Consider the following 18,591-nt stretch of genomic DNA (forward strand, 5'->3'; position numbering starts at 1 on the left):
TTCAGGGTAGTTTTTCGATCCCCCGTCGGGGCCTGGTCGGCTCGACCGCGTGCTGAAGAACGCCGATGGAACGGACCCCGTTCCGTTTCTGCCCCAAATGCCACAATAAATACCCCTACACAGACCAACACTTGGTCTGCAACCTGTGCCTGTCACCTGAGCACAGCGAAGACACCTGCGAGGCCTGTCGTGCGTTCCGGTCCCGAAAAACACTCCGAGACCGTCGAGCCAGAAGACTTCAGATGGCGTCCGCACCGACAGCCCAACAGGAGTTCGAGGAACAGGAAGAGGAAGGTACCTTCTCGATCCAAGACTCAGACTCCGAAGGATTCGACGATACACAAACCGTGAGTAAGACGTCGAAAACCACACAAAGACACATTTACAAGGCCCAGGGGACGCCACTGCCATCCGGCCATGGCTCCACCCATAAATTCGGTGACCGACCGTCGGCACCGAAAAAGGCCCAAACAGTGCCGAGGTCGTCCGACTCCGGTCGAGATACCGGCACGCAGCCTTCTCGGGACCGAGAAAGTGCTGAAGACAAGCCTCGACACCGAGATGCCGGTGTGGACACGGCTCGACGCCGAGACAGCGGCACCGAAGCAGATCGACGCCGAGAGGTTTCGGCCCCGAAAAAGAAAAAAGTCACCTCGGAGCCGAAAAAACACGCAGACAAGGTTTCGATGCCGAAACAAACTGCAAGCGACCCAGCTCCAGGCTCTTATACAGAAGAGCACTCGCTAACCTCCCAAATGCAAAAGCATAGGTTTGAGGAAGAGCTACAAGCAACTGATGTGGACCATACGCAAAAGCGTATCTTCATACAGCAGGGGACAGGAAAAATAAGCACCCTTCCCCCTATTAGGAGAAAGAGAAGGTTGGAGTTCCAGACTGAACAGACACCACAACCAAAAGTGGTGAAAAGAGTTACCCCACCACCCTCTCCTCAGCCCGTGATTAACGTCTCACCAGCACAAACTCCATCACTCTCCCCAGCTCACACCACCATGAGCCAGGGTGACCAAGATCAGGACGCATGGGACCTATACGACGCCCCAGTGTCAGATAATAGTCCGGAGGCATACCCTACGAAGCCATCTCCACCAGAGGACAGCACCGCGTATTCTCAAGTGGTGGCTAGAGCAGCACAATTTCACAACGTAAGCCTCCACTCAGAACAGGTCGAGGATGATTTTTTATTCAACACACTCTCCTCCACCCACAGCTCGTACCAAAGCCTGCCTATGCTCCCTGGTATGCTCCGGCACGCAAAAGACATCTTTAAGGAGCCGGTCAAAAGTAGGGCAATCACACCAAGGGTGGAAAAAAAGTATAAGGCGCCTCCTACAGACCCGGCTTTCATCACTACACAGCTGCCACCAGACTCTGTCGTTGTAGGAGCAGCTAGGAAGAGGGCCAACTCTCACACATCTGGAGATGCACCACCCCCAGATAAAGAAAGCCGCAAGTTCGATGCAGCTGGTAAAAGAGTCGCAGCACAAGCTGCAAACCAGTGGCGCATCGCGAACTCCCAGGCACTACTTGCGCGCTATGACAGAGCCCACTGGGACGAGATGCAACATCTCATTGAACATCTGCCCAAGGACTTACAAAATAGGGCAAAACAAGTGGTTGAGGAGGGACAGGCCATTTCCAACAACCAGATCCGCTCCTCCATGGACGCTGCAGATACAGCTGCACGGACAATTAATACATCTGTAACTATCAGAAGGCATGCATGGCTCCGAACGTCTGGATTTAAACCAGAGATTCAACAAGCAGTTCTCAATATGCCTTTTAATGAAAAAGAACTGTTCGGTCCAGAAGTGGACACAGCGATTGAGAAACTCAAAAAAGATACGGACACTGCCAAAGCCATGGGCGCACTCTACTCCCCGCAGAGCAGAGGGAATTACAGCACATTCCGTAAAACGCCCTTTCGAGGGGGGTTTCGGGGTCAGAGCACACAAGCCAGTACCTCACAAGCAACACCGTCCAGTTACCAGGGACAGTATAGAGGAGGTTTTCGGGGACAATATAGAGGAGGGCAATTCCCTAGAAATAGAGGAAGATTTCAAAGCCCCAAAACCCCTACTACTAAACAGTGACTCACATGTCACTCACCCCCTCCACACAACACCAGTGGGGGGAAGAATAGGTCATTATTACAAAGCATGGGAGGAAATCACTACAGACACTTGGGTTCTAGCAATTATCCAGCATGGTTATTGCATAGAATTTCTACAATTCCCTCCAAACATACCACCAAAAGCACAAAATTTAACAACACACCATTCCAATCTCCTGGAGATAGAAGTGCAGGCACTATTGCAAAAGAATGCAATCGAATTAGTGCCAAACACACAACTAAACACAGGAGTTTACTCACTGTACTTTCTGATACCAAAGAAGGACAAAACGCTGAGACCAATCCTAGACCTCAGAGTAGTGAACACTTTCATCAGATCGGACCACTTCCACATGGTCACACTACAAGAAGTATTGCCATTGCTAAAACTACACGACTACATGGCAACTTTAGACCTCAAGGACGCTTATTTCCATATACCAATACACCCATCGCACAGGAAATACCTAAGGTTTGTATTCAAAGGAATACATTACCAATTCAAGGTTCTGCCTTTCGGATTAACAACCGCACCAAGAGTCTTTACCAAATGCCTAGCGGTAGTCGCTGCACACATAAGAAGGCAGCAAATACATGTGTTCCCATATTTGGACGACTGGCTAATCAAAGCCCATTCGTTCATAGAGTGCTCAAATCACACAAATCAGATCATACAAACCCTCTTCAAACTCGGGTTCACCGTCAACTTTACAAAATCCAACATTCTGCCGCGCAAGGTACAACAATACCTAGGAGCCATAATAGACACATCAAAGGGAGTAGCCACTCCAAGTCCACAAAGAATTCTAAATTTCAACACCATCATACAACGCATGTATCCAACACAAAAGATACAAGCAAAGATGGCATTACAACTCCTAGGCATGATGTCTTCATGCATAGCCATTGTCCCAAACGCAAGACTGCACATGAGGCCCTTACAACAATGCCTAGCATCACAGTGGTCTCAAGCACAGGGTCACCTTCTAGATCTGGTGTTAATAGACCGCCAAACTTACCTCTCGCTTCTGTGGTGGAACAACATAAATTTAAACAAGGGGCGGCCTTTCCAAGACCCAGTGCCACAATACGTAATAACAACAGATGCTTCCATGACAGGGTGGGGAGCACACCTCGATCAACACAGCATACAAGGACAATGGAACGTACATCAATCAAAACTGCATATCAATCACCTAGAACTTCTAGCAGTTTTTCAAGCACTAAAAGCTTTCCAACCAATAATAGTTCACAAATACATTCTCGTCAAAACAGACAACATGACAACAATGTATTATCTAAACAAGCAGGGGGGGACGCACTCCACGCAGTTAAGCCTGCTAGCACAAAAGATTTGGCGTTGGGCAATTCACAACCAAATTCGCCTAATAGCACAATTTATACCAGGGATCCAAAATCAACTCGCAGACAATCTCTCTCGAGATCACCAACAGGTCCACGAATGGGAGATTCACCCCCAAATTCTGAACACTTATTTCAAACTCTGGGGAACACCTCAGATAGACTTGTTTGCGACAAGGGAGAACGCAAAATGCCAAAACTTCGCATCCAGATACCCACACGAACAATCCCAAGGCAATGCCCTATGGATGAACTGGTCAGGGATATTTGCTTACGCTTTTCCTCCTCTCCCTCTCCTTCCTTACCTGGTAAACAAACTCAGTCAAAGCAAACTCAAACTCATATTGATAGCACCAACTTGGGCAAGGCAACCCTGGTACACAACGCTGCTAGACCTATCAGTAGTACCCTGCATCAAATTGCCCAACAGGCCAGATCTGTTGACACAGCACAACCAAAAGATCAGACACCCAGATCCAGCATCGCTGAATCTAGCAATCTGGCTCCTGAAATCCTAGAATTCGGGCACTTACAACTTACCCAAGAATGTATGGAAGTCATAAAACAAGCTAGAAGGCCATCCACCAGGCACTGCTATGCAAGTAAATGGAAGAGGTTTGTTTGCTACTGCCATATTAATCAAATACAACCATTACACACAACTCCAGAACATGTAGTGGGTTACTTGCTTCACTTACAAAAATCTAACCTGGCTTTCTCTTCCATTAAAATACACCTTGCAGCAATATCTGCATACCTGCAGACTACCTATTCAACTTCACTATATAAGATACCAGTCATTAAAGCATTCATGGAGGGCCTTAGGAGAATTATACCACCAAGAACACCACCTGTTCCTTCATGGAACCTAAATGTTGTCCTAACTAGACTTATGGGTCCACCTTTTGAACCCATGCACTCCTGCGACATACAGTTCCTAACCTGGAAGGTGGCATTTCTCATCGCCATTACTTCCCTAAGAAGAGTAAGCGAGATTCAGGCGTTTACAATACAGGAACCTTTTATACAACTACACAAAAATAAAGTCGTCCTAAGGACCAATCCTAAATTTTTGCCAAAGGTTATTTCACCGTTCCATCTAAATCAAACAGTGGAACTTCCAGTGTTCTTCCCACAGCCAGATACCGTAGCTGAAAGGGCACTACATACATTAGATGTCAAAAGAGCATTGATGTATTACATTGACAGAACAAAAAACATCAGAAAGACTAAACAACTATTTATTGCATTTCAAAAACCTCATGCAGGAAACCCAATATCAAAACAAGGTATAGCCAGATGGATAGTTAAATGCATCCAAATCTGCTACCTTAAAGCTAAACGACAGCTGCCCATTACACCAAGGGCACACTCAACCAGAAAGAAAGGTGCTACCATGGCCTTTCTAGGAAACATCCCAATGCAAGAAATATGTAAGGCAGCCACATGGTCTACGCCTCACACATTCACCAAGCACTACTGTGTAGACGTGTTATCCGCACAACAAGCCACAGTAGGTCAAGCCGTATTAAGAACATTATTTCACACTACTTCCACTCCTACAGGCTGATCCACCGCTTTTGGGGAAATAACTGCTTACTAGTCTATGCAGAACATGCGTATCTACAGCGACAGATGCCATCGAACTGAAAATGTCACTTACCCAGTGTACATCTGTTCGTGGCATCAGTCGCAGTAGATTCGCATGTGCCCACCCGCCTCCCCGGGAGCCTGTAACAGTTTGGAAGTTACCTTCAATTATTTATATATGTATCATCTCAACCTTAAATAGGTGCATACTTAGTCACTCCATTGCATGGGCACTATTACTACAATTCAACTCCTACCTCACCCTCTGCGGGGAAAAACAATCGAAGATGGAGTCGACGCCCATGCGCAATGGAGACAAAAGGAGGAGTCACTCGGTCCCGTGACTCGAAAGACTTCTTCGAAGAAAAACAACTTGTAACACTCCGGCCCAACACCAGATGGCGAGCTATTGCAGAACATGCGAATCTACTGCGACTGATGCCACGAACAGATGTTCACTGGGTAAGTGACATTTTCATTTCACTGCTATCAATGGGCCACACCAATGTTTTTTAACATTTCCTCTGCATAGCTGACCAATTGCAATTGTTGAAATTTGCATGGATGTATTTTAGTTTTTTGGGTTTGACAGGAGCTTTTAAAAAAAAAAATTCCTCTGCATAGTTGACGAATTGCAATTGTTGAAATTTGCATGGATGTCTTTTAGTTTGTTGGCTTTGACAGGAGCCCAGACCGTGTCTGGTGAAATCCTTTACTAGTTGTTGGCTTTGAAAAGCTACTCATTCTCCTCAGCCATTTACTTCTTGGGAACTGGGTCCCTAAACATGTTAGTTTCTATCATCCCCCATTTCTTCCCATGCTTAGAATCACATCTCTCCCCATGTCATCTCTATGTGTGCATGTTCTAATATGGAGATGTCAGACATATTCATGTCTCTGATTAAGTCAAGGAGTGGCAGGGACGCAAACAAGTAATCTTTTTGTAAATATGTGGAGTACAAATTCAAGAAAAAGAAGAAATCAGCCGCTCTCATGTGAGTTCTCTTCTGGCTGGGTCTGTGATTCGTTATGTGAGGGATTTTTAGGGGCTTCTGCTATAATGTCATCTTTCCCCATGAGCACTTTGGGTCTCAGCACCTTTTCAATTTTTTATACTCACCATTCTCATGCGCCTGTTGCTGCCTCCTTCCATTGGGCAAGACCAGCAAGGATGTATCTACCACAGCAAATTCAGTATCAGGGGAAAGCTAGTTATCAAATCATCAGTATTTCCCTATTTTCGTCTGGTGCACCCTTTATTGGGCTCACAATGGGATCTTCCCCCGCCGAGTGTGACCTCCACTCCTGGCTTCTTCTTTGGAGTTTGCTGTCTGTTTCAACCTTTTCATACTCCTTTCTGCCAGGCCACACTTACTGGGTTGCTTCCTAGGGGTACACTTACTCCGCTCTTCCTCAGTGGGAAGGGGAGACACTCTTTAACAGACCTTGGTGTCTCTTCCTGCTGGTCCCATGTTTCTCCTTTAATCCACTTGTAGATCTTTACACTTAGGGGCATATTGATAATGCCCTAGCGCCACATTAACGTCATTATTTTTAACGTTGATGTGGCCCAACAAGGCCAAAATCCCCACGCCGTATTTACATGCATGCATTGCGCCCCTCTGTAACCCTTTATGCTACATTATGCCTGCGCCAGGCATAACGTATGCTAAGGGAGCGTTCCTCGTGGGGGGAGCCAGAAAAATGGCGCAAGGAATGAGATTTCCTTGTTCCATTTTTTACGGCACTTTTAACGCCTGCTCAAGAGCAGGCTTTAAAAGGGGGATTCCATTCTTTAGAATGGGTCCCTATGTACTCTGCAGGAGTAGTGCCAACATTCTTTACATCAATAACTTCATGAAAAAGGATGCTATTGCCCCCTATCCTGCACCAGGGTGCACTATATTTTAAATACGGCGCACACATGGTGGTGGTAGGGCGGTGCAAAGGGGCGCAGGGAAAGTGGTGCTGCACTCGGTGCAGCACCACTTTCCATAAATCTGCTCCTCATTGTTTGCAGGCACCTTTACCCAAGATGGGGCCCATCTTCTGGTTTACGGCTGGGTAGCAACTTGGTGTCCCTGCAAGTTTGTGCTGATTTCTTATCTGTGTGTGGCCCAGGGGGCAGATTTACTGTGTTTTTACAAAGGCTAGGAGTGGAGCTTGGCTTCCTTGCTTCCTACTCCATGCCCTGCCAGGCCACTCCCCCACTATTTTAAATTTAAGGAGGTATTCATGAACAGAGAAGATGGATAGTCTGAGGAGACAGATAGGGAAAGGGAATGTTGGACTTCGGTTGGGATCTATGTCATTAACTATTTTAAGTCTTTTAAAAATATACTGTGCCATATATTACTCAAACCCATATTTCCTCTCACAAACAACTGGTTCTTTATCTTCATTAGCCCCCTCATATTTCATTTACTGCAGCCTGCTCCATAGAAAAGGTTTTAAATTCAGCAGTTCCTATTTCAGTAACAAGGTGTTCAGGGGTTCTGCCTTTGCCTGGGACGAACTGAGGGCCTCCCGGCTCTCAGTTTGAGGCCCTCCTGCACCTGCAGGGTCATCCCTGCGCCTCATCCGTGGTGGTCTAGTGGCCATCAACAAGTAAGTATCTTCTCCCTATCTCTTTCACACTTGCTTTTTCCTCCCTTCTCACTTATTTTCCTTTTACTTTTTTCCATCTCTTTTCCTTTTTTCCTCCCCTGCTGTCCCTGCCTCCCTCCCGCACTGCTTTGGCCCACCTCCCTCCCTCCCCCTCCCGCAAAGAACCTTTCCCGCCCTCCCCCCTCACCGCTCCCTCCACCCCCTCCCCTTGTTAATGGCTGCTGCAGCACGGTCGCAGAGCAGGGTCACCAAAGGCAAGCCCATCTGTGCCAGGACTGTGCCCAGGGCCAGGAACCCTGGAGCTCCGTTAAGACACCCCTGACCAGCCTCCATTACGATGCCAAAACCCTCCACCACCTTAACACCGGACGTCTCACCAACTGCTGCACCATCTCCCCCAAGGACAACCACGGACCTTTCACCTGCAGGAACTGCAACTTCAGCACTGGCCTCAGCAAGCTGAAGGTACTCTCCACACACAGAGATAGCAACACCCTCCACAACCCCATCAACTGCTTCCTCCTGAACATCCGCTCCCTCCAAAAACACGCCACCAAACTCTGGACTTTGATCTACCGTGCTCAACTGGACATCTTCTTCCTTACCAAGACCAGGACCAACCCCACCTCAGGCCCAGACATCACCATCTCTGATGGATACAGCATCCTAAGGAAGGACCGACCTTCCCGCCCGGGCAGAGGACTCGCCATCGCACCAAAATCCTCACTATGTGTCAAGGCCGTCCCGGACGAACAATGTGCCACCAGGGAACACCTTCACTTCCTAGTCCACTCCGACCACAACTCCTCCATCTGCGGCACCCTGGCGTACAGACCACCTGGCCCCCGCCCAGCCTTCATAGACGACATTGTAGACATCGCTCCCCCCCCGGCCCTGGAGTCAGACCTTCTCTTCCATGACCTGAATTTCCACCTCGAGGACAGTGCCGACCCAAACACCACCACTCTATTCGACAACATTGCCACCCTCAGATAGCTGGTGTCTGCATCCACACACATCGCAGGACACACACTGGACCCCATCGTCACTTCAAGCAACCGGATCACCATTGAGACCATCTCCACCCCAGACTGGACCAACCACCGCTGCATACATTTCACAATCAACACACCCATCAGCCGCACTCCCAGGACCCACCCCCCCCCACAGGAAATGGAACATAATCACCAACGAGCAACTCACCTCAACCTTCCTCCTCCCTCCGATGACGCCAACACAGCAGCGTCCAATCTCCTCGCATGGATCACCGAATGTGATGACTCTCTAGCCCCCCTCTGGCTGACATTGGCCAAACACGTACCTCAGAAAGCCAGCTGGTTCAACACCGAACTCCAAGAATCAAAGGGCTCAAATGCTTAGAGAAAAACGGAGGCACAGCCAAACCAGCAAAGACATTGCCTAGTTCAGAGCCACAACTGCCACACACTGCCAAAACATCAAGAATGCAAGGAAGGACGCCCTCTGGGATTGCATCGACTCCTCCACACACAACTCTAAGGAACTCTTCTCAGTCACTGAGTTCACAAATCCCCCCCTCCGAAGCCACCAGCATCCCCCCGTCACAGGACATCTGTGACAAACACTTTCCACCGCAAGATCCAGGATATCTACGACCGGAAAAACCTGGCACCGGGACGTTAGAACCCCCCCTCCTTCTCCCGCCAGAACCCACCCAGATCATCCACAGCTGGTCCACGCTCACCGCGCAGGAAACAGTCAGCATCATGAAAAGCACCCACAGACCCCTGCTCGCACCACATATACATCAGAGCCAGCACACCCATCGCCCCGAGCTCCGAAACAAGATTAACTGCTCTGTCAACACTGGCACCTTCCCAGAGGACTGGAAACATCCCAAAATATGCCCTCTCCTGAAGAACTCTCGGCTGACCCATCAGAACTAAAGAATTTCCAGCCCATCTCGCTCCTACCCTTCCTCGCCAAAGTACTGGAGAAAGCAATCAACGCACAACTACGGAATATCATTGAGGCGAACAACTCCCTGGACAGCTCCCAGTCCGGTTTCTGCAGCAACAACAGCACTGAGACAGCCCTCCTGGCAGCCACCGACGACATCCGATCACTCCTTGACTGCACCCACACCGCAACACTCATACTCCTCAACCTCTCAGCAGCCTTCGGCGCTGTCTCCCACACCACTCTACGCACCAGACTCCACGACATAGGAATCCGTGGAAGAGCCCTGGAATCCCATCTAGAGAGGGGGAAGAGTGAATCAGGAAAGGAAAATAAACAAATTCAGTCCGCTGGTATGATACTTCAGGATGGTGAACATCCACATTTAAGATCTGTTCAACATGCACATTACACACTTGAGTTCCCACAGCGCAGATTCAGCAATTTATCCGCATTTGGTCAATAAAATTATACAATTGGTTAACAGTAACATTTGCTATCTAAGCCCAGCACAACCCCATCTTATTTGTTGGCCAGTATGTACAGGTTTGGGATTGAACTATCAGGAGGATGACAAATGAACGCTCCTATGACAACACTATCAATCCTGGAAGTCCTCACCCATTATAGGCCAATCACCAGCATGTTATGCAAGTAATGATGTTGGAATCTAAATAACCAAAATGCACTGGAATGTCATTCTAAAACCCTAGGGCATGATGCAACATGAATTTTGCAAAGGGGTCAATTGGGAGCGAAGGGGACCCCTCCACAAAGCCAATCACATTGACGTGCAGTTACATTATCCTTAACTATAATGTCAGTTGGACTCATAAGTGAACAAGCATAAGTGATATTTAGTCACTGCCTAGTCTGTTCTGGGCCCTGTTATCCAAGAGACACCCTGCTTTTGCACCATGATGCATGACACAGTCCTGAGCCGTGACAAAGCCCTGACCACAATCTCCTCATCAGAGGGGCCGTCTATGTTCGGCTGCTACATTGGACAAGACAGAGGCCACCTCCAGGGAAATCTCTCTTGCATGTTCTTGAAGTCCCACAAGAAAGAGGAAAAGTACAGGTCCTCCTGAGTTACGTCCGAAGTCTTATCCGCCACGAATATGTAGTAAGGACACGGTCTTTCTTTTTCACGATGCACGTATACAGCCCTTCATTAATTGCATTGGCGATGATACTAAGGTGGTCTTCATTCAGCGTGAAGTAGCCCGGGTAGGAATATTCCAGAAGTTCCTTGTCTTTGAACCAGCTGCAAGGACAAAAGAGGTGTCATCAGGCACAAACATGCATACATTGGCTTAGGTCTTGCTACAGATCAGTTACAACTAGTGAGGACCAGGAGTGGACTGGCAAGCATGAAGAGCAGGATATTTCCTTATAAGTCATGTATTACTGAAATGCTGCTCTGCCACATCTTAAGTAGTGCCAGCTTGTAGCAAACTCTACTCTAGACATCCTAGCATTTTGGGGATCTCGGCCTCTCAGGAAATATCCTGACTTATACAAATTACCCTGCCTCATCTGAGGTAGATGGTGTTTATTGCAGGCATCGCACCTGCACCAGCCTTTATTTACAAACCCTCAAGTATGAAAGAAATGTTGTTTCTCGATTATTATCTCACATAATCCATCTGCATTATACCTCAAAATCCTGCTGCTGAGTAATAGCATGCACTATGATGTTCGCGAATCACAAGATAGGGCGTGGAGACTACCTAGAAAATCGGAAAACAACGTCAACCAATGATGGTGGAGGCCTTGAAGAAGACCACTCCACTCTTCTAGCTTGGCATGCATTGGACATCTTTGCTTTGTTACTTGAGAGTGAATACATGACAAGCAATTGATTCTTTGACTGTGGTCTGTTGACCTCAACTTCACGACCTTTATTTTTGTGTCAATGCCCACCCATGATCTTATCTTATACACATAACACAATTCATGTGTACTAGTGGAAAAAATAGATCCATGCATTCCAATGTTTGCAGCTGTGTATCAGAGCTCGTGTCAAAATACCTATATATTCAAACACATAGATGCCATATGCTTTGAAAATTGATTTTTAAAGGTGGGAAAACTTTTAACATGGAAATCTGAAGTATTTGCACGAATGATCACAGCCTGCCAGGGGCAATGCTCGTTGCAATACCCACCTTCGGCAGCCAATATTCATCACCAATACTGGCACTGGAATGTTACAGGAACACAGGTGTTGCCAAAGTTATTATAACGTAACTCACCAGTGGAAGCAGCACCTGCGTGGGCTCGCGCCCCATAGATCACGCCTATTTTACAATCTTAAAATTGCATAAAAATCATTTTTTGTCCCCGGGCTTATGTGTTGCTTCTTTATCTTGGTCACAGGCGATCAAATGGACAATACTGCCAAGTTTTCAAAGCTTAGCAATCTACAAGTCTGACATGGCCAATTGGACATCCATCTTGTCTACCGCATGACTGTAGTAGACCGGCACTTACTAGACTTTGCCCTTCTTGTGAATGATCTTTTTTCCACAGCGCATGGTGACCTTCCGGCCCTCTGGCACCACCTTGGTTTTCGTCCTGGGTGGATGGGCTGTTGGAGCAATGGTGGGGAAGGGGAATTCTGAGCAACAAAAAAACAAAACAGTCATATGAGACAGTGTCAAAATGCATTGCTTGGAGTGTGGGTTGTTAAAGATGTGCCACATGGATTATTTGATTTTTTTTGTGTGTGATCTACAAAAATAAGCGACTACTTTCCGGGGAGTCCGGAAGGTGTGCTGCGAGATAGAGGAGTATTGGGGCATCATTCAAAAGATTTACCTAATGAACATATTGGGGTAATTTTATTTTAAATTGTTAGGGCTATGCACATAAAAAAACCCACAGCAAGTGTACGTTCAGAAATTTACATTCCCGAATGAATCTAGTTTTACTTTTTATTTTTTATATTCCCTAAACTTCTCAATAGTATGTCTGAAAAGATGCTATTACACATTAGTAAACTGTACACCCAGTAAAGTTCCTTTAAGTAGAAAGATAGCGCTGCCGGAAAATGACACTTTTTTTTGGTTTTGGACTGGTCTAGAGATAGCTTTATCTAGCCAACCTCGTGTTTTTTTAATCATGATAAAAAGACTACATGCTGGCTTTCAGCAAGCCTTCTATATCCATTGATCTGTTCAAATGTTATTCACATTTTGCTTCCTTACAGAACAGCATAAAGTATGGGCAATGGCTTAGCCTACTTCGGCCCCTGAATTTCTTAACTGCAAGTGACGGCATCTTCCTTGTGCATATCGGCCTAACACGTAGACACTTTAGTGCTAGGGCTGGCAAGCTAAATTCTGCTTATATTTGTTTACATGTTGTGTGCTTTTTTATTTAATTTTGCAAATAGTTCGTTTTTAGTGGGTTTTTTTTTTTACCAACATGTGCACACCACCTTTAGATGGTGCCCTTTATTCTACTATTTTAAAACTTCTAATGCTTATTGCATACATTTTCAGGAAAAAATATAAAAGCAGTTGCCGGTTTCCCAACGCCAGACTTATTGGCTTTCCTTTGCGTGCTTCTCTATGGGAAAATAGTTTTCACGTGGAGAAACTACAACTCCTGTCCCTACAATGGCAAACAACATTTGGGGGTGTTCCAGTCCCCATCCTCCCCAGTAAAGAAACTCACTCCAGATCTCGACTGGTATAAACCTAGGACCATTCCAGGATGGGAAAGGGCTGAAAATAAGTGTTCGAATGCTCATATAATGGGGTGTTGGTGCCTAATCAAAAGCTCACAAGGCAAAGCACACCCTGGACGCTCCATCTCCTCACTGCATGGTATTAACAGCCACTGTGACCATGCAGGCGCAAATTCAACAATTTTCAAATGTAAAAGTACGTTTAAGAAATGAAAATGGCTTTGGGAATCGGTGAGTAACTAACAAAGTTAATTATCAAAATTAATTCCCCATCATTACAAAATGTTTTCTTCAAAAGATGAAAAGCAACTGCTTGTAGATTTCTGCAGTTTGTACTTAGTCGATCGAGCTGTCTCACAAAATTAGTGGCCCATTTCACCAAGAACATGTAAACTCAATCTTTGGAAACCCCGGGTGAGAAACCGTGGAAGCAGTCTGTATTTGCAGAAATGTGAGGGTGTAAGTACACCACATGCCTTGAAGAGTAATACATTACCGAAACAAAAATCACAACTGTACGGGCAGTGCTTTTTCATCAGCATCCTCCGTGTGTCACAGAACCCTTTCCGTGCCCAAGAGGGGCATACGAAAAGCCTGTCCAAGCAGCCTGAAATAAAACAACGAAGGCCTTTATAAGGACTAGAAAGGACTGGACACAAGCCTAGCGGTTAACTAAAGTATATTGAACATATGTTTTAAAGGGCTAGATCTATGCAGATATTCAGGATATCCAAATACTACACATGTACATCCAATTAATTTAATTGAAATAATACAAATCGTCAGTGGTTATCTTGAAAATATGACGCAGATCCAGCACTGCTGGACCTTGATTTAAGTTATTTAGTATAAAAACTAGGATATTTTACAGGAAAAATAAAATAGGTTGGCCGTTAGGGGAAATCAAGTGACTTTCAGGAAAGGCAGTGTGTCAGAAAGCTCATAGGTATAAGTCAGAGGGTCTGGCACAAGGTAATCGCATCCCCACTTGTCACATCTATAACTTGAATTGCCACCAACTGAACTGTTGAAAGAAAAGCAGATACCCTCCTATTACTAAAACCCCTCTTCTTAACATGCAGACAACTCATCTTGTTAATACAAGACAAATATTACATCTGCAGCATCAGTGAGACATCCAACAGAAGAAGAATGCTTTTTAAATCGACCAAGCACTGCATTAACCCTGCTCCCAGACCCAGCAGTCTCAACGTTCACAGACGGGTGAAGAGCAATGCCTTAAACTTCTTCTGCAAAAGAATAGTTAAAATCCACAAGCACCAGGCCTAAGGTTCTCCCCACCACACATCCCACCCATTCTGCCATAGTCATCTTTCAACCTATTCTCCCTCAGACCTCACCAACATCCTTACCTCCTTCAAAGCCACATGTGATGGAGGCAATGTCCTATGTACATCTTCTATGAAAGCCTTCACTGGAGAAGCTCCCTCATCCCTGCTCGCTGTCATCAATGTCTACCTTCCCCAAGGCATGTTTACAGAAGCTCTCAAGACTGCAAAAGAATCTGAGGTCTGAAGGAGCCCATCCTATAGATGATCAGCTTGCCCAACTGCTCATCTACCCTTCATCATTCGTCATTGAAAAACACTTTACACTGAACTCCTACAACAACTCAAAATCATTTTCTTCTCATCTACCAAATCCGCTTTAGCTCATACTGCAGCACTAAAACAGCCACCCTACAAGTAATAGATAACATCCTTCTGACCCCCTGGACAAGGATAATCCCTGACTCCAGAAATATTTGGACTTCTCAGTGGCCTTTGACTCCATCAACCATCCTACCCTTATTCACAATTTGTCATCAGCTGGTTCTCCTGCAACAAACATAAGCTCATCCTGGTGGGAACATCAAGATCCCGGAAGCTTCCCTTCACCTCTGGAGTACCACAGGACTATATCCTGTCCCTGCCTTTTGGAGCTTCAGATCCCAACTCTGTCCCCATGGAGCCTTTTGGATCCCTATTCACTGACAGCAACATCAGTATTCACCGAGACACCACTGACACCCACCATGACAATCTCCACTGCTGTTGACAATCAACAACTCAAGCACTGCCTCCACTTCAGTCCTGGATGTCCAGCGTCCCAACTGAACCTCAAACCCACCACGACTAAATTCCTCCCATTTGCCAAAAACAAAAAACAATAACTAGTCCATACACAATCCCAATAGCATGAACCTGGATGGCTTCAACCCTGCCACTATCAACCACTGGTAAGTCACAGGGATTTACGCTGTAACACCCAACTCTTGCTTAAGGAACCAACTGCGAAGCAGACCCATGTAGCATAGTATCAGCTGTCCCTTTAGACAAAAAAGAAAAAAGTGAATCAATCCATCCCTGTAAGAGATTTCACAACAGCCATCCAAGCCCACATACTCCGACATCTGGGTGGAGGCAACGTTTTACTCAACAGCCTGCCACACACCAGATTTAGCCCCTGAAAGTCATGCTATATGCTGCAGCCTGCTTCAGTAAGAACTAGAGGAAATTCAGCTATATCATGCCTAGCATGATTGAACTCGACTAGCTCTTCTTGAAAGCCCACATCATCTTCTAGACTAGCTGAGTCATCTACAGGACTACAATGAGCCCCACGACCAGCAGACAAACTAACTATCACTGACATAACAAGTGAGATAAATAAATGTATGAAAACAAAGACAGGCAACATGTCTTACGTCTAAACACCCAGGAACTGTAACAACATCCCAATAACGATCACAAATGTCCAACTCTCCTCTAAATCAGGAAATTACTGTAGAGCTGCCTGTTTGAAGTACACAACATCTCAACACTTTAAAAGGCTCCCTCCTCTTTACTGACTAGTGTAGCCACTGTCCTTTCCCCTCTCCTCTGCAGATGATCACAGACTGTGAGCCCGGCATAGCCCTACCTCACAAATACCCACATGCATACATCAGGGCACCTAAAATTTAAAATATGTCAGTGCCAGCTGATGAGCGGAGATCCTACTGAAGAACTCCCCAGGTAGGTAGGTAGAAGATTTATTGTTTTAGGTAATTAAAACTATGACAATATTCCTAAAATAATCATAGACTATTGCAAGGATAAAATCATTAAATACAACAAAGAAGGGGCTATCAACATACAAAATAAACAGATATGCAGGTTAAAACATAATTTAAGCTTGTTACTAACTCAACAATAGCGGTAGAAGGAAATACATTGAATTTGTCAAGTATATATGCAAAGTAAGCACGCTTGAAATGTGTGGTCTTTTCACTTATACGCTGAATAACCACCCAAATTTCATTTATAACTACCATCACACTATGTGGACAATGTGTTTCCAATTAAAAGCGGACAAAATTATGATTTACAGTATGGTAGAGCGGTGTTGTGGGATAGTTTCCATGATTTTTCACTGGTATGTTAAATACTAATTACAATAAATATTTCTAGGGGGAAATGACTGTTCACAACAAAATACAAACTTTGCAACTAATATGGGATAAGATCATAAGCTTGGCAATGGAATTATTAGATGTCTGGTTCTGCAAGGACCGCTGTTTCTAGTAATTTAACAAATTTCCCAGTTAGTTGTGGATCCATGGGGCTGAAGCAAGCAATTATGGCTTCCCTGCATGTTCGTATATTTCTTTCAATAAAGCTTTTCTTTAGATATCATAGCCTAAGTGCACACAAGCAGGGGCAAATACATATCAGGCGGATGGGATCATCTTCTTTAGCACTACAGTGCCTGCACTGTGTTGAGCCGGTATACCTCCATATTGGTCTATTTGCTAGGGCTGGTATATTACCCCAACCGTAGGGCCCGAAAGCTACGTTTTATAAGTGATGGGAATGGAACTGACATACAGTATATTTAGCAGGGAAGAGTGTTATTTAGTGCTTTATTGTCATCTTGCATGGAAGGCCTCCCTAGAAAGCCTTTGCAGGCTTCCTGCAAGACAAAAACTGATGTACAAATAGAAATCTTCCCCTTCATCATCAAATTAAAATAAGCAAAAACAGTGGCCATGGCAAGGACGCCACATTTTGTACTCAACAACGGCATCAATCCAAGATGTGCAAATAGCAGGTATTAGAGTGAACTGGCTTTTAAAGGGTTAGAGGTAGCCACTTGGGTCAAAAGCCCTGGTCGAGCCTTATTGAGACACATCTTGTTGTCTACCCCTTTCTTCTTACCATAGAGCCGGTAGATCCCCCAAAGGTCATCCTGCGAGATAGTCTTCTTCCCTGTCAGCGTGGAATTGATGTGCATCAGGGCATTGGAGTTTAGAGAGTGCATGAGCCCCAAGGCGTGTCCGATTTCATGGGCTGCCACGTGGACCAGGTCTGTAAGCCACACTCCTTGAGTCAGTAAGGGAAACAGATGGGTGAACATTGTTAAATGGGAAAACATAATCAGTGGTGCTTCCAAGTCTGGCCATGCAACAGCTTAACAAAGACACCTTGGCTCATATTTATACTTTTTTAGCACCGCATTTGGGTCATTTTTTTGAAGCAAAAGTGGGGCAAACATACAAAATGTAATTGTATTTTGTAAGTTTGCGCCGATTTTGCGTCAAAAAGGGGTGCAAATGCGGCACTAAAAAATATAAATATGGGCCCTTGTTCCTAAATGAGAAAGAAGCAGCAGCATAATGGGTGCTGAAAAACTGTGAGGCAGCAATAGTAAAACTATGTTTTTACTAACTATATACTAAAGTGTATTTTTCACTTTTTGAAGCTCCAACCGAGATCCAATTTGCTCCGAACAATAGACATTCCTATTACAGAGTAATTGTTGGCTTTGCAGTCCTTGGCAGGAACTAGTGTGAGGTGCATGTTGATATGCCACGATTTACAAAGGCTTTGGTTCGAGTTTGCATTACTTTTTAATGCAATCCTGCTGCAAATCCCTTTTGGGTATTTACAAACCAACGCAAATTTGCATCTCTGTTGGTCTGTAAGGAAAAGTAATGCAAAGCTCGCTTTGTTACTTAGGCCCACATTTCTACTCCGTTTGTGTTGAATTATAGCAATTTTTTTACGCTAATTCAGCGCAAACTTAACTCCATATTTATATTTCGACGGTAGAGTAGTCTAACGTCGAAATATTGGAGTTAAAGTCATTTTTAGGATGTGTGAACCCACCCTGCATCAATGAGATGCATGGTAGGCGTTCCCATCCTAAAAATGACTCTAAGGCCATAGCACCTTATTTATTCTCCCGTGCAAAAATGGTGCACAGGAGGGAGGCGGGCCTAAAT

At 45.4% G+C, this 18,591-nt stretch overlaps 1 protein-coding gene across 1 annotated transcript in view; it reads right to left on the minus strand.

The window, feature by feature from the left end:
• Positions 1 to 9,982: 9,982 nt before the first annotated feature.
• MMP23B (matrix metallopeptidase 23B) overlaps positions 9,983 to 18,591 on the minus strand; it is a 99,133-nt gene continuing 90,524 nt past the window's right edge. Inside the window, exons 5-8 of the mRNA XM_069241037.1 lie at positions 17,525 to 17,689; positions 13,822 to 13,932; positions 12,125 to 12,251; positions 9,983 to 10,895 (exon numbers count right to left, since the gene is read on the minus strand). Of these exons, the coding sequence (XP_069097138.1) occupies positions 10,721 to 10,895; positions 12,125 to 12,251; positions 13,822 to 13,932; positions 17,525 to 17,689 (578 nt within the window). The 3' untranslated portion in view covers positions 9,983 to 10,720. The remainder of the gene's footprint in view (positions 10,896 to 12,124; positions 12,252 to 13,821; positions 13,933 to 17,524; positions 17,690 to 18,591) is intronic.

This window comes from Pleurodeles waltl, chromosome 6 (assembly GCF_031143425.1).
Source record: "Pleurodeles waltl isolate 20211129_DDA chromosome 6, aPleWal1.hap1.20221129, whole genome shotgun sequence".
NCBI classification, from domain to species: Eukaryota; Metazoa; Chordata; class Amphibia; order Caudata; family Salamandridae; genus Pleurodeles; species Pleurodeles waltl.